The following is a 24,586-nucleotide window of genomic DNA, read 5'->3' as shown; positions in this document are numbered from 1 at the left end:
TAATGACATATAAACTGGTTTAAAAGCAAATACACACAACAATTTTATATTCCAGCTCAATTCTGGTTGTTTGGCGGATTCAGGATTTACTGAACAAAATGGATACCTTAAAGAGTTTTCTTATCTTATTTCTCTTTAAGTGTGCGTTTATCTTTATCGATTGCTACAACTTTCAAACACATACGTGCGCGCTGAATTAACTTTATTTCTAGTGTATGAGCAGCAGTGTACGGACGATACGTGCTCGCGCGGCAGCACACGCACGCGCCCACAGCCCTCATTTTCTCATAGGATGGCGCGAGGGGTGCAGCGGTTCGGTGGGCGGGGCCATCTTTTCCCTTCATCAGACCCAAAGGAAGCAGGTTCCTATTAGCACGGCTACCGCGACGGACTCCAACGTTATCGACGCACTCGCCATCTTAACCGGCTAACGAAGGAGTAGCAGACACTTATCCAACATAAGGTGTTTCTTCACGACTACACAAGGCTCCATGATGATGGAAATGGAGGTGACGCATCCCAAACAGGTAAATAAGAGCATTTATGTCCAGTGATGACAAAAAAAAAAGCTTTGACATTGACGGCTAACTTCTTGTCGATGTGTCTGACGGGGAGACAGTGACGTGTTTACTGTCTCCGTCAAGTTTACGTTTGCTAAGGCTAATTAGATAGCTTATACACAGGCAGCATAGTTATGACGTCGTAAGTTATGGTATAAAAATGACAGAAATTTTTGTAAAATATGCACAATGCCTGTGGCTACCTTCTATTTAGGTTGTGTAAGGTTTATAGTAATAAGAAAAGTTTAACCTCTGAAACACTTGGTCCTACAAGTCATTTACTTATGAAGTATTTCCTCTCACGAGAAAGTAAAAGATAAACAAACCTCATTTATAACAGACTGAAATCTTAGTGTACTTAATAAACTACTCTGTATTTTCCCCCTCTTAGTGTTTTCTCGTAACGGCCCCCACCCACCCGCTCCCTCATGTGATACCATATCAGATAGAGACAGGCTAGGAACCGCTGGGAATGGCTCCTCTAGAGGCCACAGCTCTGCCCTGGTCTTTGCTGTAAAATCCATCAGTGTAGTTTGACCCAAAGTCACTCTGGACTTGTTGGCACACATTGAATGAAGTAGCAGATTTATTTTTTTTAATTTGATGTGTCTGGTTTGGTGTAGAGCTGTTTGGATAAAGCTGCCACCATTCAGGGTCAGTGGAAGTGCGCAGTTGACGGATGAGGGGCTGCTGTGGAACATGTGCGCCTGTTTCATCATCCCTGGTCATGTGTGGATGTCCACTGTAATGTGATAGAAGAGGCCCCTAGTGTTTAGCTCAAGAGAGGTAAATGAACAACTCATACTATAGAAGCACACTCGCCTCTCTGTTACCCATCTCCGTAAACAATGGAGCTATTAGAAATTGGCTTCTTTTTTTTTTATTTAGTTACCTTATAAAATACTTATTTTCAGATCATTTCCCAGTCCTGTATCTGTTCTCTAATGTTACTTAAACTACAATGAATGTTGTTTGGGTGTGTATTGTGTGTGCCAGAGTTTCTAGAGAGATAGTTTCCTTGTTCTGATGTCAATCCAAGTCTTATGACAGCCATGATGTTATACCACAGTCGCTACCGAGTGACTCACACTTCACAATCTATTCAGTAAAATCAGATTATGGTTTGGGATTGGTTAAGGTACTTGAATACCATGACACTTTATAACAGGAGAAATAACAAGTGACAGTGAAAGGGTGGATTGAACCTGAAACATCATGATTTTTTATTGGATGAATGATTTATTGTAAGGGCCAGAATTACTTGTCTGACCACTAGACAGGTTCGTCTTTTTTAGTTTAGAAAACATAGATGACCTCAACAATTGTATTCAGGTATATTTTAGGGGCCTTCCTCATTCCTACAGAGGCCATAATACCTGGTTGTGTGCACCAGCCTTAGTAATGTGTAATCCTTCAGCAACCATGCTTCTGATGCAACACTGTGGCAAAGAGGGTTAGTGGGTTCCTTCTTTGCAGCCTCTCAGATGAAGTCAGAAATGTGTCAGCTGGGGCTTTAAATATCTATTAGTGCTTGTTTGCTGTTGTTATTATTAGACAAAATCTGACCAAACAGAGCATTATCCTTCAATTAAAAAAAGACAACTATATACTGTATGACATTAGCCTTGGTTTCACCTCTTTCTCTTTGTGTATTGTTCCACATAGTGGTTGGTTTCCTTTCAGTTCCCTCTTGACGTCCCCTTGGCTATGTCTGTTCTGACCATATGACTTATGAAGCCAAGCCCATAAGTTCTGTTTATACCCAAATCTGAGGAACAAACAAGTCAGATGCTCAGACAGTATCTCGCGTTTATGCAACATCCCTGGGCCTTTTGAAATCGTTTCCTTCTGTAAATAAGTTCTGGTGAAAGGCCAAGCGAGAGAGAAGCGTGGTTTATCTTAATACATTCTTGTTTAAAAAGGCAAATAACATTCAGCCTGCGGGGGGAAATCTACAGGAAATTATCCCAACCGTTGTTAGCCTGCTGTATCCAGCATTCTTTTTTGTCAGCAGCACTTAACTTTAATACGCTTATACAAAATGTGTGATGGACGACTTGTGCCTTCTGATAAAATGGTGTAAAATATATAACTATTTTAGATTTAACTTGGCTATGTTTAGTATAAAGCTTCACCCATTAATTGACATAACAAATTAACTCAACAGTTGCCAGCTCTTTTGAGGTTTAATTACTCATTTCAGACCTTTTTTAACCAGAAATGTCAAATTCTGAGTAGTGTAGTTGTTTTTCATATAGATTTGCTTCTTTGTCACTTAATTTAAAAGATAAATGAAGAGTGAGTGTTTGGTTTCTGGTCTGTTGGACATGATAAACTATCTGAATAATTCACTTTGGTCTCTGGAAATTATGAGCATTTTTCTGCTCATCATGTTATATACTTAAAGATAGATTGTGAAACTAATAAAGTATTTTGTGAAAGAAATTGCAGATACCATCATGAATTTTAATGTATGAAATTAGTGCAATCCTTGAGAACTTCTGAGAAAAGCCATTTATACTAAAACTCAAATTAAAGAGTTTGCTGCTTTTGAGTTTGGAATTGACAAATGAACAAACACCTCAGTCTAATCACATGTAAAATGATAGCATCCTTTTCATGGTGTCAGGTGAGGCCCATGTCATCCCCCGGTGTGTGGTGGCAGGAAGGAGAGAAGTGGATCTATTATTTATGTGGCTTCTCCCCCTTGATATTTGTGCCTGTGTTGTTGCCAGTGAGCAGATAATAAGGGATGGGGTGGAGCAGTCCTGATGCACCACAGATTGCTCTTCCTCACTCCAGCGCTGCCGGCTTAGTTATTGCATACAACTCACTGAAATGAAATTTGTATGTTTTCAAGGAAATAAACATGATCGACATCTTATGGAAGCAAGACATCGATCTCGGAGCCAGGCGAGAGGTGTTTGACTACAACCATCGTCAGAAAGAATTTGAGCTGCAGAGACAGCTGGAGCTCCAAGAAGAGAAAAGGCTGCATCTGCTCCGGGAGCAAGAGAAGGCCCTGCTGGCTCAGCTACAGCTGGATGAAGAAACAGGAGAGTACATACCCCGCCCACTGACCAGTGCACCCCTGCAGCCGGCTGTCACGCCTCTCGATGCTACACAGGTACAGCACATGACCGTCATTATTCTGTCAGAGCTGGACCACTCCCAGCTCATTTAAAAGGCTGTGGTGATGCTGTAGCTAGGTTACTGCCTCATTCTGTGTAGTTACAGCAACACCAATAGGTCTTCATATTTGCATTTGGGTATTAAGCTCTAGAAAGTTCTCTACAGGGCCAGCACTGTAGATAGAAAACTGTACTGTTGCTTTACAAAGACGGTGTACAACACATGATGCTCGGGTTCAGTTTTAAAATATGCGTTTAATCATTTTTTACAGAGCGTCAGCTTCACAGAAGAGAGCGGTGATGCAATGTCATTTGATGAATGTTTGCAGCTACTGGCAGAGACATTTCCTGTGGAGGAAACTGAGGTATGAACAGCAATTTGTGAACAGGTGACATTATTACCTGTTGCCATTAACACTTGTAGTTTACACACACACACACATATATATATATATATATTTTTTTTTTTATTTTTTTTTTAATGTATTTATTTAATAGCAATTATATTGTGTTTGTCTGACAGGACACTTCCAATTGCTTGGACACAACTGCTGTTGTACCCATGATGTCACCAGAGCAGCCTTCCCTGCCACCGGCCACCCTCTCCCCCAGCCCATTATCCTCACCACCGCCACAGAGGATGTCCCCAGATTTGGAGCAAGCGTGGATGGAGCTTTTGTCCCTCCCTGAGTTGCAGGTATAATAGACAGATTGTATCCCCTCAATGGCATGATGTTGTGAACTGGTATGCGTTGGAACAAATACCAAAAGAATGTGTCAGCTGCAGGAGCCCAGCTTTAGAGAACAAATGCATTTTTGTTTGCTGTTCAAGAAGGGTGGTCTCATAAGTGAGGCAGGTGCACCTGGTTCATTCCACTCCGATAGAGTTTCATTGTGGACTCTTCATAGCGTAAAAGGTAGGAGGTTGTGTGAGATGTAAAACTTAAAAGAACCAGAACAGACATTTTTCAGAGGGTGTGTGTGTGTATGTTCTTACTCTATGTAGACACATGAACATTTGTGCATGATAGTTTTCAGTAGCAGCCTTATCAGCTGTGAGCTAACGCAACTCATATTTGCATGAGCCGATGGGTGGAGCAGTCTGCCCTTTGTTGCCTTTACCACTCACTGTGTTAGAGTGCAATGGGCTAAAATCTCAACAATAGTGTTCCATTGAGCTGCATTGCATTAGCTGCTATTACTTGCCATGGAAAGCCACTGATAAGCGAAGGGAATTTTGTTTCATTAAGCTGCTTTACAAAGATAAAGCTATCAGCAAACTAGTTGATCGATACCGATGATTTCTGACATGAATAACTACAGTTAGCTTTGGAAATTACGTAAAACTGCTGTTTGCCTCTGCTATCATTAAAAACCTGTCTGCTGGAACACCTGTTTGGCTTTGTATCCTCTGGTGATACTTGGAGTGTGCCCAGTGGATTCCATGTTGAAGTGATTATTGGAGAGCTGTTTTCTGACAAGTTTTTAAGTCGTCACAATATGCTACTGATCTAAACTTTTAATACACTGTATTATTGTTGTTTTATTTTCACTGGTTTTGCATAGGACAGAGAAGAGCTTGGAACTTGTGTTTAAGTGTGGGTTGTATTTAATGTTACAATTCTTTCTCTCTTCCTTCTAGCACTGCTTGAACATGCAAATGGAGGACACACTAGAGACTACAGCTTATCCTCCGATTAAAAGCCCTGAATCAAAGAATCAAAGCTATCCTTTCTACCCCATGACCAATTTAACAGAGAGAGAAACCAACAATGTAAATGCTTGTCCAGCAGAATATATGAATACATATGAAGGCTCAGCTCCCAACGTGGCACCACCAGACGGTCTCAACCAGATGACGGGGAAAGCTTCTCAGTTAAATGATGGCTTTGCTGCAGAAAGTTTCTGTGACATTTACTACCAAAACACCATCCTTGAGGACAGCACCAGTCCACATGAAAGTGAGATGATGCCCGATACTCCAAACAAGCCTTCCTTCTCATCACTGGATCTTTACAGCCTTTCTCCTGGAGATGCTTTTGACAGAGGCCAAAATAACTTAATGGCTGAACTGCCAGACTCGGATTCAGGGATCTCGTTACACCAAAGCCCAAATGTTAGTTCACCTGGGAAATCCCTATATGGAGACGGGTCCTTCACTTACAGTGATTCAGACATGGAGGAGATGGACCACAACCCTGGAAGTTCAGAAGCAGATTACTCAGAAATGTTCTCAATGAATTTCCCATCGGATGACCTTCAATCTGTTTCTTTATCTGTAACAGAAAAGCCCCCACTGCAGCAGAAAATGAAACCCAAACCCCACAAGACAGACCCAGAAGAGGAGAGCAGTTACAGCAACACTCCCTTCACCAAAGACAAGCAGAAGAGACGCTCTGATGTGCGTCTCTCCAGAGACGAGCAGAGGGCTAAGGCCCTCAAAATCCCTTTCACTGTAGACATGATTATCAATCTGCCCGTTGATGACTTCAATGAGCTGATGTCAAAGCACCGACTGAACGACGCCCAGCTGGCCCTGGTCCGGGACATTCGCCGCCGAGGCAAGAACAAGGTAGCTGCCCAGAACTGTCGCAAACGTAAGATGGAGAACATAGTGGGTCTGGAGGGTGAGCTGGACTCCCTCAAGGAGGAGAAAGAACGTCTCCAGTGCGAGAAGAACCAGAACGTCACAAACCTGAAGGAAATGAAGCAACAGCTCAACAGATTGTACCTGGAGGTGTTTGGCATGTTGAGAGATGAGAAGGGGAATTCTTATTCCCCGTCCGATTACTCCCTCCAGCAGTCGACGAACGGCAGCATCTTCCTCGTTCCTCGCATGAAAAAGACTTTCATCAAGAGCAGAGACAACTCACCTCCTGCTTAATACGCGCTATAATGGTGTTACTATGCAAATACTTCAGTCACTCAGCTTTAAAGCCTTTGTAGCTCTGCTAAGAACTATTGTATAGTTTTGGCTCATTTCTAATGAATGTTGTAATATTTTTGATATTTTACTTTTGTATTATACAGTCTATTTAACCAACACTGTAAATATAAACCTAACCTGCTTTCACATTGATATAAAATGTTACTGCATATGTATATACTGTAAATAGTGTGCTTGAGGTTGTTTCAATCATTGTTACTCATTTTATATCTGTTCTGTTATGATTTGCTGTTCAGGTTATTTTATAAAATCGTGAGCTCTGTGCTTTTCATTAAACTATAATATCGCTGTCTTAGCCTGTTTAATGTTCAGAAAATAGGAACTTGTACATTATTGCCTAAGTCTCCAACAGCCTGATGCCAGATGGATATAGGGTCTAAGGAAGAATTGTGCAACTTGCCACATGTCCACCTCAAATCTTGACCACTGAAGGGCTTAGAGCAGCAGAAAAGGAATATTGTACCAGAATAGATTTTTCTTAAAAGACCTTTACAAGCTGCTTTATAACTTCTTTATTAGAATAAGCCAATATACCAACCCAAATCTTTTAAGACATTACAATTCCTGTGGCTTAGAAGAAAAAAAAAACACCCATTGCATTCATTATGTCACACAACAAAGACTACAATTGTTGGCCTACAGTTGAGTATCAGGAGTGTGAATCAATCTTGACAACTTCACAATGGTTCACCAGGAAAGGTTATAAATATCGGTAAATTCCTACTCAACCAGTTCATGCTCCAGCTGCACTTTCACACACAAACATTACCTTTGATCACCAAGCCCTTCCCTACTCATGGAAAAACTTCCATGGGAACACTGCCAAACTAAATGGGTGAGCCCAGAGTCAAGGACCTGTAAAACATCTAAATTAGACTGAAACCTTTAAATACTGCATTTCAAAGTAAAGGCAAACATTTGTGTTTTGACATATTGCTTTCAAAGTGCTTTTCCAAAATTAAAAATGAAAAAAAAAAATCACTCAAGTAATGAAAAATATTTTTATTTAAGAGCATAAATCACAGTTATGTGTACAAATAAGTCAGTATAGTTAATAGCAGTGCAGATATTTGGCCTAACACAGCTTTATTCTTTGTCCAGGGGTTAGTCTCTGTGGAGACACTATCCTTCAGCTGATAAACATTAGCAGACATTTTTCCATTTAGCAAATCTGACCTTAACCCTAAAGAACATAACTAAAAGAAAAAACAGGATTTACATTTGTTGCATGAAACTATTCATATGTATTACACACACACCACATTAATGAAGGATATCTTCCTCCTAGCTGACAGTCATTTACAGGAAGGCAGCCACATTCTTACACAGAGCAGTAGTCGTGTCAGTGCTTTACATACTCATCTCTTTCTGTTGTTTCCAGTAGCTGATGTTTGGGTGTTATGAAATAGCCAATTAAGTCTTGGAGAGTGTAAAAACAAAAAGTTGTGAGAACAGTTTGCTGTTAAACCACACTTCCATCTTTCTACAGACAACTTTTGAGAGCGATCGATATTTGAGCTCCTTTGATTTTGTTAGATTCATGCATCTCTGATTTACTGTGCTTTATACTATCATCACCTACCTTAGACTGATCACATTATCTGGCTCATGCGTCAGTAGTTTTTATAGCCAGTGTACTTTGTTTAGTGAAATCTGACACACCTGTTCTTCCAGTCTACTTTGTGATGTGAATATTTCTGATTTTCTTTCAAACATTGTCTTTATATGACATCATGCAGGTCTTTAATATTTGGTTGTCATATTGGACTGTTAGCATGTTGATCTTTATATTTATGTTAATATCAAAAATGGATCATTCTGAAAACTGGAAAGGTTAGACTATATGGCAGCTCAATCGAGTGGAATTATATTGCAATAGATCGGACACATCGACCAAATGGTCATTATGTAAATAATAGTTCTTTCCCTTAATTGTCCGCTGATTAAGAAACGATATTAAAGCTAATAACTGAAACTAAATTGCCTTCATTGATTTAAACAGCAAAGGCGCTCAGACGTAAGAAAAAGAATTATAGACAAGATTGCAACCTGCAAAACTTGTTTCACATGGTGTCAAGAAACAAGGGTTTCAAGAGTAGATTATTTTTGGAAGCATGATGTAACGAGTCATTCATCTTTCCTTACTACACTTGAGGCTTTTGTACGAGTGTGCATCAACTACATTTGTCAAGAGTTTTAATATGCAAGAAAGAGAAATTATCTTGCTAGTATTGGTCCTGACGAGGGATTTTAGCAGTTAACCCGCTAAAAAAGAAAAGACATTCCGTACATGCCCCTCTTTCCAAGGAAACAAAACTGATAGTTGTCAGAATGATTTGTGGGATAGTAAATGTAATAAAAAACATGGTTGTAGTGGTGCAACACCTCCCTAAAAAAAGCACCACTGCATCCTACATATTGGCCATGTGCACTGTTAGATTGCAATATGAGCACCCTTTGATAATATTTTGAAAGAGTCTTACCCATCGAGAACCTTCCATGTTATCAGGTCTCTACAGATTTTCAGCAAGAAGAGAATTCCTCTTTCCACATATCTGCAAATCAAGCAAAGTGGTTACTCTTACCTGCTCCATCGTCTCAAGCCTGCTTTTGTGAAATACTCCCTTTTCTTGTTAATGTCTGAAAACTAGAATTTGTGGGTACAACTGCAGTATCTCTGACTTAACAGGATCTCCAAAGTGTCCAGGAACTAGTCTTTCTTCGCTAGCACCAGCTGCTGGAGGGTTTAGCTAGCCTTGAAAGAGAGATAGATGCTCACTACCAGGAACGACACTGCAAGCTTCCTCCATGGGCGTTGTGCTTGATGCTGCCTTCTCCCTTCTCTCTCAAAATGCTGACTGGTCCACTGTGCTGGGGCTGAAGTCGTCCTGTCTGACAGTCATCTGCAATCTTCCACACTAGTGATGCTGAGGGCCCAAATGCAGGTGCTTGTGGCTGTTATAATCTTACTCGCTCAACACTGGCATAAGTGGTGCATAGACCCTCGCCCTAGGACTATCCAAATCTCCCTGGTCTTCGGCCCTGGTTCGAGTGAATACAGTACACACAAACAACCTATACTGCTTTCACCACAGGCTTATTTGCTAAACTGCGATCACAATGAGCAGGAAACAGACAAATTAGTTACTCCTTTAATCTTTTTTGCTGAGCGAATAATGCACTGAACTTCATGTTACTTCACTACACATTTTTATTCAATCTTTTTCAACTAATCAAAATATCAGAACACGCTACAATCCTAAATTCCGGGAACAAAGAAAAATAAGGGATTCCCTTAATTCTAGTCCAAACACCTTATAATTGTTGACACTGGTACCAAGAAGGATTTAATCACTGTACAAAAATCAAAATACACTTGAGTAATCATGATAACATCAAAAAGAAAAGAGCAATCCTCACTAGTCTGGGGGCCTGATGGAACTATGCTAATTGACAAGATAATGTTAAAAGACAAAGCATTACTTTTTCAGCAGAAAACTGACCAATATAAAAAGTGAAATAATTTTAAGATCTAATTTTAGAGAATGAAACAATTGACTCTTTACCCTTCATATCACGGAAACATTACAACAACTCAGACGAACGTAAGGAAAAAAATTGTTTGGTAGGGAACATCTATCACAATAGGGAAAAGATTTTTCTGCGCTCATGTCTTGTGTATACAGTCCTTCTTCCATAAACTTCTCCAAGTAAAGTCTGAGTTGTGTTCCTCTAATGCTTTCAGATGACTGCCTCAAAGTAACCTGCAGCTTTCCTGACAATTCCTTTGCTCACCTCCTCGCCTCTCCTAAGAACTGAAGCCTGTTGAATGGATACAGGATAAAACAAATAGTTATTCTGCACTTTCATGGGCTCACTCTGTACTGTGCTACTAGTGTGGTGTAAAACTGAATGCAACTTACCAAAACATGAAATTAATATCGCCGTGAATAGCTTCCGCCACCGCCGCTGCCGCCAGAGTTGTAGCCACCTACGATCACAGGATTGGCGACCACAGAATGTCAAATACCCTTCAGAAGAAATTGTTAACTCATTCCATTGGGTTGCACTCACCACCGTAGGGTCCACCGGAATTACGGCCACCAAAGTTGTTACCCTTCATGGGCCCGTAGTTAGACTGTTGCCCACCGTAATTCCCAAAGTCGTAATTTCCACCACCTCCATATGCTGGAAATGGAGGAATGAGTTTAAAGTATTGGTTTAAGGTAATTTTTTGTTAAAATTTTCTATCAATTGCATCTAGAAATACATTTAAGAAATATAGGGCCAATGTCAGTACAATTCCTACCTCCATTATTGCCTCCATAACCTCCATCACAGTTGCCACCAAATCCTCCACCCTGGTTGCCATACCCTGGACCACCACCTCCATATCCTCCCCGACCTCCACCATAACCGGGTCCTCCCCCATAATTTCCTCCTGGACCTACAAGAGAAAAACAGAGCTCATTAATTACCTCAACACTATTCTCAAACACGACACGGTTGTTTAAGTAGATCAATTCATATGACTTCTGAAAAATAAAATTTATCAACATCTCACCGTTGTCAAAATCGTCATTATAACCACCTCGTCCTCCACCATAACCACCTAAAACAAGCACAAAATACATGTCACAATAAATCCATGATCAAACTGTTTACACTAAAGCTCTGCTACAGGAGACTGTGTCTCAACAATATGGGTTCATTTGAAATAAAGGCCTGCTAAAGCCTACTCTCCCTGACGTAGTATATTAAAAACTTGCTTACATGTAAATAAACTGGAAACCAGAATTTCCAGATTGGTAATTAGAGGCCTCAATGAACCAGTTGCATTTCAATTTACACGCATGTCTGAAAAGATTCAATACTTGCAATGATGTACTTTTAAAAAAAAAAAGCAAGAAATAGCATTATCAAAACTGAATTCGTATATTGTAGATCTATAGAAACTCCATGGTTTCAGGTTGAAAATCTAATGCAAAACACTGTCACAAGTTCCCAATCTGTCACCGAGTCACACCACTGAACAAAGGCCACAGATGTGTTTCCACAAAATGTTATGTTGCCTATTGACATTTTGAATATGAAACTATTTGAAAACATGCAATTAAATGTTAATTCATTCATCACTTCCTCACTTTAAACTGTTAAGACATCTGTGTGGACCTTTGCCATAATTGGTCTGTGAATACTTGAGTTATGTCAAAAAAAAAGTTAGATGATGAAACAATGGCCTTTAACCACCAAACACATTTATCAGTCCAGCATTTATTTATACTGGACATTTGTGCCAAACCAGAAGAAATTACATCTTAGGGTTCTTGAGACATTTACTCTCACAAGCGTGTGGCAGAGATGCAAAAGTTGGATCTGGATACACTTTTTGGAACATGTGACTATCAGATATACCCACACTGCTGTGACTAAAGACAGAGGCAAGTTCAACAGGCAAGCAAACACTTACCTCGTCCAAAGTTGCCACCACCTCCATAATTTCCACCTCCTCTCCCCATGAAGTTTCCAGATCCTCCACTCCTGCCTGATTGGAAAAAGGGTGTCATTTTTCTTTTAACAGACAAAAAGAACAACTTTATTTTCCATCTCATCATGTGCTCACCTCTGTTACTTGACATAACATTCATTTCCTGCTTTGAGAGAGCTTTCCTGACCTCACAATTGTGGAAGTTGATTGTGTGGTATTTCTGGACTGTTAGAGAAAGAGAGAAAAAACAAGACACTCATTCTATTAGATTGTGTTTACTCACAGCTGGGAAAATTCTCAAAGTAAACAAAAAGCTCCTCTACACACCGACAATTTTATCTACGGTGTCATGGTCATCGAATGTCACAAAGCAGAACCCTCTTTTTTTTCCAGTCCCACGATCCTCCATGATATCAATGCTGTCTATCTTTCCATACGGCTCAAAATATTCACGGATATGGTATTCCTCTGTGTCTTCCTTGATACCACCAACAAATATCTTCTTCACCGTCAGATGGGCACCTGGTTTATTGGAGTCCTGAAACATAATGACTTTCAATCAGCAAATGCTAAAAAACAACACCGCTGTTGACCCTGTCACCTTTCAGGTCAGGGATTGAGGTTACCTCTCTGGATACAGCCCTCTTGGGTTCAACAACTCGCTGATCTACTTTATGAGGCCTTGCTTTCATAGCTTCATCGACTTCCATTACAGAAGAGTACGTCACGAAGCCAAAGCCTCTTGAACGCTTGGAATTGGGATCCCTCATCACCTGGAAATGTGAAAATAACACATTAAGGTTTCACAAACTTACTTTAAATTTAACATCATTTCAGGCCGTCACGCCACACAGCTTGAAGACTATACGTACTACACAGTCCGTGAGACTCCCCCATTGTTCAAAATGGGCCCGTAGACTATCCTCTGTGGTTTCAAAGCTCAGACCTCCAATAAATAGCTTTCTGAGCTGCTCGGGTTCTTTAGCTTCACGGTCCTGTAAAAAAATAACAACAACAAAAAAAAAGCTTTAGTATTTACACCTATTTATATCAGAGACCATTTATATCAGAGGCATTCAGTCGCCTGAAGGAGGAGAAAACGAGGCTCAGCATCACATCCTCTTCTCCGTCTGCAGGTGAACGAATGGAGCACGTGGACACGGATGTGCTACAATCCGTTTCAATGGAGTCAACACTCCATCGCTATACATTCATTCTTTTTATTTTAAATTAGACAAACACTCCCGGTGGTGAAGTATTGGCGCTAACTAGTTGTAAAATAAGATGAAAAACTACCAGGACTGTAGTTCTAGGCCGCACCGCCTCACCGGTTGTCCATTGTACGGGTTTCAAACGGCTACGTTAGCATCCCGGCCCGGGCAGCTAGCTCCAATGCCCCGTCAAATGCCCCGCGTGAATTGTTGCCAGTGGCAACAAAATACAAATTGTCGGTCGGTATATCAACAACAAACAAACAACACATTCTTTTGACGCTCAAGTGAACACCCAACCCAGCACACAACTCTCCGGGAGGAACGCGACACCGTTAGCTTTTAATTGTAAGCGCCGTTAGCTTAACGGAATCCACGGATACCACGAAAAGACCAGCGCTCCGGGTTTATACAGCAGGGAGGTCCCACTCTACTGCCCAGTATGCGACATTTCATAACATGTTATATATGCGTGAAATGTTGCCATACTTTTATAGCATTTACATAAATAACCGTGTCTAAGCTCTAACATTAACGGGTACCTCACCTCCATTTCGCAGATAGCCACGGGAGCGGATCTGAGTGGATCACGTGACCTAGCCTCCGCCATCCTGGACTTCTGACGATACAGGATCATCACTATAAACAGTAAAACCGAGCCATAGTATTTCTCTGTATACAAAATTATATACAAAAAAATTTATGTAAAACTGTATGACAGTGCTGTCATCTAGCATTTTTCGGTACATTGTCTCCTTTTTTAACTTCCCTCTCGCATAATGAAGAAAATAACGTCCGTTAGCGACATCTACTGGTGTAGAAGTAAACTGCACACAACCATTCCACACAGCATATGAAGTGCTCTGATGCTTCTGATGCTTTGTTCGCACTGGGACGTGGAATGCGACCTAAATGTATATAATAACATCAATCCATACATCAAAATGTTTGTGATGACTCTTTTGACCAAACTACCCCATGACGGAGGTTTGTGCTGTCTAGTTGCTGTGTAGTTTTCACGTATGAAATTAAAAATTGCAAACTGTGGGACCTTTGGTACCTACAAATTGCACTCATCCTTTTTGGTACTTTTTGTGTTTTTGATTTTGAATAACAGCACAACCGTACGGCTCTGTAAACCGGGCTTTTCTAAATAACACAAAGCAGTTGCTAGTGGAAGTCACTGAAGGTTAAATCAAACTGTTAAGCTGTGGCGTATTTAACTATTTCACTTTGATGTATCTCTATGATATTTGATATATAATTCGAATTAAATAACACCAGTGATTCTACTTACAATAACAATCTTTGTTGATATAATTTTATACAGTTTGAAGGAGCATATATCTATAACAGCAGCATGTGCAACACTGAGAATAAAGAATTAAGCTTTTTGAGGCTCCTTTGTAATTATAGTTAGATGCACTTTTAGTGAAATTGCACTGACAACTATTAGACTTCACACTGGGCCCAAAACGGGGATGTTGTAGCATCAGCACTTACAAAAGGTGGTGCTGTGACCTCAACAGAAATATAATTCAGCCATAATGTTCACATTTATTGATACATTTCTTCAGTTTTTGGCATATGTCAGTGGGATTTCTGCAGCTAAGCCTCTTGTCACATCACATGAATGTTAAATGCTGGAAATTGATCAAACACATCACAGAATAAAAACAGTTCCTGTCAATATTCAGAGCAAATGAATTCTGTTTCCAACATACAAAGCATTTGTTACTCACATTTGTGGTTGTTCTGAGCATTGTATATTTAAACCATAAGAAGAACATAATAAACTAAATAAGTACCAGATTGTGCAAAATACATGTTCATTGTAACATCAAAAGACTGAAATTCATAGTGTCTTAGACAGGCAAATGGCAATATTTAAGAGGATCAAATCACTCTCTCTGTCGACATAAACATAGTGTTGGAGATTGAGCCTAAATCCTCATATCAAAATGGTTTCATATATGGTTCAAAACATAACATGACTTATATTCTATTTGCATTCAGATCCCATTTTGGAAACAAAGCACATATTTGTGTTTTCAGTCCACATTAGAACTCTCTGACAAGAACACTTGATTGCGAGTGTGATCTATGAGCCAGATGCTACTGGGCCCCGTTGAATCTGCAACATCTTCAAATATATGACTGTTTTATGGTTTAGACAATGTCTGTCATTAACTTTATTGGAGTGTGTGAGGAAAATACAGCCCCAATAAAAGAGTAATGTTTCCCTGACACTATTAATGATGAGTATTTATAATGAGCCCATAGTTCAGATTTAACATACAGCTTGTGTTTTGCTCCACTTTTTTCCACTGCTGTTACAGTATTTGCATTTTAATTGTTCCAATCCACTTCTTAAAAATATACAAATGGGTAAATAACATCTGATTTATAATTTCTATCATACATTTTTCCTTAATTAAAGCTGTAATGAGCAACATTATTTCTACTTCAGAATACATACAACAGGCGTAGTTGGAGAACCTAATTAAAACGTCTGTTGCCAGTATCCTATTTTTATTGTTTGATTTATTTATTTTGATGTCTTACCATGTGTGAATATTTGAAAACCATGTTCTTTGAAAAAAATGGACTTTGTTTGAGTGTGGTGACAATAAATGGCTATATATGATCTGCACATTTCTGAGGGGAGTTCAGTAAGAACGCTCACACTCGTTCTTCTTGTTCTTGTTCTTGTTCTTGTTCTTGTTCTTGTTCTTCTTCTTCTTCTTCTTCTTCTTCTTCTTCTTCTTCTTCTTCTTCACTCTTGTTTCACTTCAGATCGTATAAATCTTTCACCTTTTACTAAAGATTTCCGTGGAGTGGAACAACAAGCTTTTTACTCTTCTTCTTGTTCTCAGATGTCGCTTAGAACTAGAATCTGGTTTCTATAAAATGACAGGGGAAACTTTAAAAAGGCTCCTAGCATTGTCAACAACATCTTTAGCATTTTAGTTTAAGGATATTATTGGGTTCAGGAAACATCACAATAGTTAAGTGCATATGCTGCTATCCATCAGGTGAAGTGACCAAATATTGTCTAATATGCTGGCTCCTTATTATTTTCCAAACAGGAAAATGGTCTAATGCCCAGCAATCAATAGTGCAGCCCTACTGAAAAATCTCATAACTGAATGAAATATTGTTACTAAAAGTGTTTCACCTGCTGTGAGAGTAAACAAAACATGATCAGATTCTCACAGACGTGGTTTGATGGATGCTCTGCCTTCACCTCCTCACCCCATCCTCAGGACAACGCGTTTGTTTGCTTGTTGATCACACCCCTCAGTCTTTCTACCTAACTGCCCCGATGACACAAACATATATCACTCGTTCCATTTTATGCTACTCAGTGCACTCATGGTGACCAATTTTTCCCTTCATAAGGCCTTCAACAAACCAATGAAACAGGTTTTTATTTCATAAGTGTCGTTCCCCGTCTGAATATTGCAGTTTAGGGTATTTATCACCGGTACGTATGCCAGTAGGCGTTCAATTATGGCCGAAGAACTCAGATTTAAATGCAATTAGGAGTTCATTTACATTAAATGGGCTAAAAATTAATAAAAGTAACAATTAATGACATCCATAAAAATGCTTGGGTTGCTATGATTTATCACAACTATAATCTCAGTCTAGATTGTAATTTTTTTTGACAAATGAGTGATATAACGAACCTCTGAAATAGAGGGGGTTGACATCCCGGTGTGGACTAAAAGGCAGCACTTAGAAGCACGATTAAATAATTAATATGGGTTTTATGCCCATTTTACACCTCCAAATTATGGTTTGCCATATATCAGAGACATGGCGGCGAAGGAGTACATTGTCAGCAAAAATTTCATGTACAGTAAATCTTTGTGAGGGAAGAGCCAGGGGCTGCAGATCATCTGTGAGGTGGGTGAAGGATGGCATGAATATAACCTTTCCCCCTTTTATTCTTAACCCACACACACACACACACACACACACACACACACACACACACACACACACACACACACACAGCTTTTAAAAACCTTTTTGAATTAATTGTATCAGAGAGTTGTTGCTCTGATCACGTTCTTCAGCTGATGTTCAGTATTACAGGAAGTGATCCAACAGCAGGTGGCATCATATCATAATGCCACTAAAGTGACTGAGCAGTACAAAACACCCGCAAACCCTGCAGGCCCTTCTGTCTAACAAATCTCTAAATGTAATAAACATCATGTTTTCCCCACTTACATTAACCACACATGCTCAAACTCAAACCTTATAATTATACACACAACAAATCGCAGCGTTACCAGTCCATGATGTCAACGAACGTTCATGTTGTCATTCACCCTGTTTCTCCATCTCTGTCCTCTAGATGGCAGCATCGTCCACGAAAAGATGGGCCTTTAATTTTTCAGCTCATATCACCTTGTAAATGTCTAGCAATATTCCTTGGTACTAAATTATTATTTTTCCCTTGTGTCACATGTCTGGCTACTTGATTATCTGAAATCATCTCAAACCCTAATTATATTTGTTTCCTTAATTAATACAATTATGGGGAACACATTTTTTATTATTGCCCAATTAGTTGTTGCATAGAAAAAGTGTTCTTTATTAGAGATGCACTTTTATAACTTTCATTGATAGTGAGATAATACTGTATGCACTAGCTGGTTTTATCACATGTGTTTGCGCTGTGTAAATATTTGTTGTTGAAATACAGTATTTCCAATGCCCCTCACAAACCCTAACCTTTAACGTCCGCAGTGCCTGGGTGTTAAGATTGACCTTGTCCTGAGACAGCACAGACTAAGCTCCATGACTCCATTAGGGAAGCCTGCTTGCCATAACCTGGGTTTTTGTAGACGGACATACGCAAGTGGAAACTGTGAGGAAATGGAGATTCAGAGCAGGGAAACTAGGGAGTCAATTTAGTCACTCTACTACCTCTTCACATGGAAGTACAAAGCCAATCTCACGCCGTGGTCTTGACTAGAGTATGTCTCTGAGGAATTTAGGGAAAGAACAATTCCTAGCATCTGTTTCCTGTTCACTAGCATAGAGGAACTTGGGTGCAAATCACACCAAATATATATAGAATCAGCATTCAATTTTGCAGGATCTAAAGTTGGTTACAGTGGCCTTGGATTATGAATCTTTTTCAACTGCAGCATTAATTGAGAGCAGAGATATTAGACATCTGCTTAGAAAATAACAGAATAACAAAGAAATACATATGTTTCTGTAACCTACTCTGGATTTAGCACAATAGATATTTTTTATTTTGTTTATTTTTGTACCTATAAAAATATAAGTTAAAAATCTAACTACAAAAATAGAGCTTGCTGTGCAAAATAGGGTTTAAAAGCCGGTATTATGACTTGCAGTAGTTGTGAAAGAAGACTAAATACATTTTAAAAAAAATTTTTTTTAAATGGTTTTACTGAAATCAATATTCAGTAAAAATTTGTTTGAAAAATGTAAGACTTGGAACAAAAATACTTTGAAATTGTGAAACAATACGTAGTGACAACTGTTTTATATACTGTAGTCATAGATAAATGGTTCCATAAACACAGTGACATATTGAAATGATTCAGCAAAAGTTCGTTTGTGTTTTTATTTGTTGTCTTTAAAAATACATTCACAACGTTTAATTAGAAGATATACTGAGCTGGATCTGTATATAAACAACTTATTAGTAGTGAGTTTATAGATCATGACATTTATTTCACTGCAGTGACTCCCTAAACTGGGTTAATAGGGAAAAATAACTTTTTCTGTTGAGATAGGCCAGACAAATTGTTTTTAAAATTAGCTACATGTTTTTATGATCTTATATGTGGACAGATAATTTCAGGTTCTTTCCACAATACAGTCTGCTAGGTTTCTTAATTTGTCAGTCCCTTTCAAAATGAACGATAGATTGATAAATTTAAACTGGTGCTTAAGTCACCACAAGAATAGCTGCAAATCCAAGACTGTGACCATTCTGACATGTTTAAACCAGTGACTGTGACCTTCGTTCTTGCTTTTAGTGAGAAATAGGAAGAGGAGTGATTATGCTAGGTAACAGTCCAATGCATTGGCCTATTGATGTCCAGAGAAGATAGTGTGGTGTAATAAAAACCTTTATTTACAGCTCCTCAGCGAAGAGTAACAGAGAAGTGCTGTGTTTCCCTCTGGCACTAATTGACTGCCTGCAGCAGGAGAAACATAGACTCTCATCCCTCACTGGTGCACTGCTCTCAGATGTAATAATAACCACTAGGCAGTCCAAAGTCATCCTAGACTACAGCAAACGTAAATGAATATTCATTTAGATAACACAGCGCTCATCTAATAAAATGAAGATTCAACACTAGTGTGACACTGACTGCCTACTCTCTGTTTAAATGGTGTGAGCTGGTTGTGATCCGCGGTGCTCTGAGGCAGATGTGTGCAGTCCACACAAGGCATGCTCCTTCTTCCTGCGAGGGAATTAAGGGAGGGGGCAGGTGTGGGAGGCAACGTAAAAACCGTCCCTTCCCCTAATTTTTGTGTACAGGCAACAAACGACCAGAAAAGTGCTGCTTTCACACTTTTCTGTGGTCCGACGTTGAGCTACCAGCAGAATGAGACAAAGGAATGGTGGGATGATGAAGTCCCGAGCAATGCAGGGCAGGTGTTTCCTCAGTCTCATGGGAGCAGGGGAGTACACCTGCCCACTACTAACCCACTGTGATGGATCGATGAGGCAGTAACTGACTCAGCATTTCAAAAGCTCTACCTGGGATTAGAGCACGGAAGACCTGATTGAAACACACTGTCATCCCACAAACAATAACACACATCTATCTTAGAGGGCCGCCGCCTCTTCCCTCCCCTGTGCTGTACTATCACTGAGAATGATTGTACTGCTGATGGTGAGAGGACCAATCTGTCGGATGAGAAGCAATGGCTTTATTTCTACAGACATGATGTCTAATGGCACCACTTAGATAAAGTAAACACTATCTGCATCACTATGGAGCAGCTGAATTATGACCTTCACATCTGGTGATGCAACACCAGTTTACAGACGTAAATACATAAAACACACCTACGGGAATGATATGAAACAAAAATTTTCAAAATGCACATACAGAGACATTGTGTTTTGCAGAGACAGACAGAGAAATATATTTTGCATTATTTTGAATTAGATGCCATTCAGAAGGAATAGCCATAAGACCTGCATGGTCCCAGGAGTCGATGACTAATGTAGTATAATAGCTGGTGTTGGCGTGGGTCATTTTGCAAGTCGGCACATGCAAATCCTCAATGGCCTTTTATCCAGTTAGAGAAATGATTGCTATCAGTGAATTATAACACATTTGTGGCCTTTATAGAGATTCATTTTCATCATATAATGCACAAAAAAACCTCATGATAAAATATTTTATCATGGTATTCATTTAGAGAAACGGCATTCAAAGTGTTTTAGGAAACAGCTACTATTGAGAAAAATCTAGGATGCAAAATATGAAAAAAAACCAAACCTTTTTGACAAATACAAAATAAACAATGTATAATCATGTATTTACTGTTAGCTGATATTATAATACTTGTATTAAAAAAGACTTCCAAATTCATCCAGATTGCAAAGAATTGTTGATTTAAATACCGTAGAAGATCAGTTAATTTTTGCAAATTCAAAACCATTTATTGCAGCAAATAGTTAGTAACATTCTAATATTTGATGCTGCGTTTGATTTATGTCACAGCGTGAGGATGCTTTGAAACCTAAATTACATGCAATTCTTAGAGGTAACTTTGGAGGGAGCCTTAGGCTTGTGGTTGAAAGTAAATATTTATAACAGGAAGACCTTATAAATGGTAACACTTGTGGCCAATATTAGTTTGAGAAAGATAAATACACCTAGATAAAAATTTTAAGCTGTTAATGTATATTCTACGCCAGAAATATTTTCTGTAAGTCTGATAAAACTTTATATGACTATATATTCTGTGTCACGTAAGTTTTGATTTGAAAAGTGAAACTTTACCTCCATATATTTTGAATTTTCTTGTTGTCAGGTTAAAATGTTGTGTGAAGTATTCAACAAACATTCAAGCCTGTTTTTCCTGCATTGATTAAAGTAGCAGCAGCAAATCGTGAGTTAAGGCAGAGCTTTGAGGTGTGAACAGTGGTGTAAATGTTTACAGAGAGTCTGGATGTCATTTCATCTGGTGGTGGCATCAGAATATCTGGCGGCACTGTGTTGTTGCTGGCCACGCTTGCTTATCTTGTCCTGTTCTGCTTATCTGGCTTGTGTACAGAGCTGGATCTGTAATGAGCGTCTCGCCTACACCTCTCCCCATGTGGATGAGACCGACCGCTGTCCCACACATCTGTCCACACAGAAACAGGGTGGAGGAAGAGTTGGGAATGCAATACTCTAAATAAAACTAACTCTCTCTCTCTCTATTTGTCTCTGTCTTTCTCACATACTTACACACACAACACACACACACGCACACGCCTGTGTATTCCCGTTCACATGTGCCTACCAAATGCACATATGAGCTTGAAGCAGGACGATACGCTCAAATGTGGGACCCTGCTCCAGGTGGCAATGACAGATTTAGAGGATGTTGTGGATGGAGGTGGACGGAGGCTGGCCTATGGAGGATGTGTGTGACATGTAACATGCAGCGGTGGCGTGGAGTGATGACATCCTCTGTTTAATGAGCAGAGTAGCTGCCTCCTGCGGAGAGCTGTAAATCTGCCTGCTATCACTGCCGCCCCACTAATACAGGAAGTATTATCTAATAAGTGCAACTAGGAGGACTAATTTCAATCGAGCTGAAACCCCCCACGAGTAATTTCAATTCTTGAGTTGAGGAGGATAACCTAGTTAGAAACTTTAACACTAAAAAACAAGTATGGAAGTTTAATGTGACATGTAGTGACCAAACGGCTCCATATCCCCTTGAGTTGTCTCGTGTTGAGGTTTGTTAACTCAAACGCGGTACCAAACAAACCCCAGACGTCTGGTCGTTCTTCCCCAGCTGCCTTCGCTCTGGCACATTCCTGAGCTGAGCTGGAACTCTAAAGGACCTCTGTGTCAGTGCCCCTGTTCTGGCCTGCCCTTCAGCCTTGATTTGTAGAGTGCTGGTGTCAAAGGGGACTACTTTGTAGATGGTATGCTGTGCTTACCTGTTTCCCCATGGCAGAAGCAGTAAATGTCACTCTATGACACTCTCTGGACTATCTCACCCCGACCATTACAAGGCTCTGGGATCAATAGACAAACACACCTAGAAAATCAAAAGTCAAATAATGTGTTAAGAGACCTCATCCTCAGCTATAACTAAAAAGGCTCTTTCTATATCCTTAAAATCAGAGATAGCAATTTTCTTTGCAGTGTCTACAGATGTAATGCAATTGTGTCTCAGAGTTTTCCTCCAATGAGTGGTGTGTAATTGCTGACTTTTCTTTAAACCTTATTAAATCATCCAGAGGCTCTATTGGAGTGAAGATGGAGTTGATGATACTGCACCTTTTAGGAAATGAAAAGATGCTGACTGCGCTTCATCCAGGGGATTATACGCTGAATTCAAGTAAAACTGCTCCAACTAATTAGAGGGAACAGGAAGCATTGAGGCAATCGCCATGGGATGAATCTCAAGCAATGTTGGTTGATTTTTTTTTTCTCAGTGGATTTTTTTTTTCCTTTTTGACTAAGCAGCGCTGTTATTGCGACGGTTTTTCTGTTATTATGTTTTCTTCACGTCACATTTGCTGTCAGGAGAATTCATATTTTCCCTTATGGATGGTGGTCGCCAGATTTTATTACTCTATATCCATTGACAGCCATTATTCAGTCATTTCGACATGTTCATAAAAACACACCTTCACAGGTTTGATCACTTGTGGCTGTTTCTCAAAGGTTGACATTCTCAATATGGATGCTGAAACTCTGAATAGGTTTTGGTTTGAACTTAATTAGATCCTGTGGAGCTAAATCAAATCAGTGTAAATGAGAGCAGAGAGCCAAACCCTCCCCATGCATTTGTGCTTCTGTTGTTTGCTGCTTCTGATTGCCATCTCTTTGTTTGGAGGTGGGAGCATCACAGCAAAGCCACCTCTCTACCTTTCCTTCACTACTTTGCCCTCTCCTTTTGCCCCTCGGGTGTTTTTTTTTAAATAGTCAAAGGAGGGAGTGAGTGGGATGCAGAGTTTTTGTCTTCCACTCCTCCCCCTGCTCTCACTGCTTAACCTTGACAAGTCAATATGATACAAATGCAATTTGCTTATCTCTGCCTGACATTACCAGTGCTCTCCCTGCTGCGAGGGCATGGGGCTTACTCCATTAGCATAGCTTACAAACATATCCTTCTCTCTCTGAGGAGCCAGACTCATGTACGGACGTTTGCCTTCTGTACCGGCTACAAGGCTACAACAGCATACATTATTAAAGAAGAAAAAAGGCATTATTTTAAATCCTTGTGGGTTCCCCTCAGGCTATTTGATATAGTTTGATTCCTGTCTGCAAAACAAATTACGTGACTGAAGTGATGAAGCATTTTCCTCATCGTTTTTTGGCTAACCTGTGATCACATGGGCCACCCTGTTCCAGAGTGTCGAGAAAAATGTGGCTGCATCTGGCTGGTGCTCCCTGGCCAGAGAAACATTCAGCTCCCTGGTGTCCAGCTAAAGGGTGGCTCTAACCCAGGTCCATTAGTCACCAGACCCTGGACACCTCTCACTCATCCCAACACATAAGGTAGCGTAATTGATACCCATCAGCTGCAGCTCTAATCTCCATGGTGGGGAACGGTGCAGGTGTGGGATGTGCACCTCATGTTTGGTTAAGAAGGTGCAGAGCGGGGTCCAGGACTGTGGGCCTGTCTCTTTGCCATCACTCCACTTGAAGGTTAGATGATTTAGGAGCCTGGGAGAAAGTTAATTTCTCTTGATCATTGTGTGCAACCTGGAGCCTTAATGGCGGGCGTAATTAATTCTGCTGATGTTAATCACCAGGGCTGGTCCCCACAATTATCAGCCCTGTGCAGATGGGGCGCGGTACAGACATGAAAAATTAGGAAAATGAATCTGTAATGGGGTGGCAGATCTAATCTATGTCAGAGAAAACAAAGTTAGGAAGAGCAAAGAACCCCAGGATTCCAGGTGAAAGCCCCCAGTACAGACAAACCTGTGTGGTTGAGCTGAAAAATGGTGCCACGTCCGAAGTGTTTGGTAATTACTAGGGCATTGAATTGTTCTA

At 39.9% G+C, this 24,586-nt stretch overlaps 2 protein-coding genes and 1 non-coding gene across 5 annotated transcripts; 2 read left to right on the top strand and 1 right to left on the bottom strand.

Annotated features, from left to right (window-relative positions):
- The first annotated feature begins 356 nt into the window (after positions 1-356).
- On the top strand, positions 357-9,194 carry nfe2l2a (nfe2 like bZIP transcription factor 2a). Its single transcript, XM_068328609.1, has 5 exons — positions 357-527; positions 3,421-3,687; positions 3,964-4,056; positions 4,215-4,388; positions 5,334-9,194. The coding sequence occupies exons 1-5, from the start codon at positions 492-494 to the stop codon at positions 6,573-6,575; spliced, it is 1,812 nt and encodes a 603-aa protein (XP_068184710.1). The 5' UTR covers positions 357-491; the 3' UTR covers positions 6,576-9,194.
- hnrnpa3 (heterogeneous nuclear ribonucleoprotein A3) lies at positions 7,917-13,995 on the bottom strand. 3 transcript variants are annotated; one of them, XR_011037659.1, is made up of 12 exons: positions 13,885-13,995; positions 12,999-13,121; positions 12,753-12,899; positions 12,454-12,664; positions 12,262-12,351; positions 12,109-12,183; positions 11,203-11,250; positions 10,948-11,085; positions 10,713-10,826; positions 10,562-10,629; positions 9,122-9,193; positions 7,917-8,057 (listed from the first exon to the last, which is right to left on the bottom strand). XR_011037659.1 is itself a non-coding variant. In XM_068328611.1 (11 exons), exons 1-10 carry the CDS (start codon positions 13,972-13,974, stop codon positions 10,574-10,576), a joined length of 1,092 nt encoding a protein of 363 aa, XP_068184712.1. In that variant the 5' UTR covers positions 13,975-13,995; the 3' UTR covers positions 9,055-9,193; positions 10,562-10,573. The 3 variants fall into 3 exon arrangements, 2 of the variants coding, with proteins under 2 accessions (XP_068184712.1, XP_068184711.1); XM_068328611.1 differs by lacking the exon at positions 7,917-8,057 and having other exon boundaries at positions 9,055-9,193; XM_068328610.1 differs by lacking the exons at positions 7,917-8,057; positions 9,122-9,193 and adding an exon at positions 9,832-10,460 and having other exon boundaries at positions 13,885-13,993.
- A 2,120-nt stretch (positions 13,996-16,115) lies between these two features.
- Positions 16,116-16,226, top strand: LOC137605546 (U5 spliceosomal RNA). Its single transcript, XR_011037757.1, has one exon. It is a non-coding gene; the product is annotated as a U5 spliceosomal RNA (small nuclear RNA).
- Positions 16,227-24,586: the final 8,360 nt, after the last annotated feature.

Source organism: Antennarius striatus, chromosome 12 (assembly GCF_040054535.1).
Source record: "Antennarius striatus isolate MH-2024 chromosome 12, ASM4005453v1, whole genome shotgun sequence".
NCBI classification, from domain to species: Eukaryota; Metazoa; Chordata; class Actinopteri; order Lophiiformes; family Antennariidae; genus Antennarius; species Antennarius striatus.
This window is presented reverse-complemented; position numbering and strand designations above follow the sequence as displayed.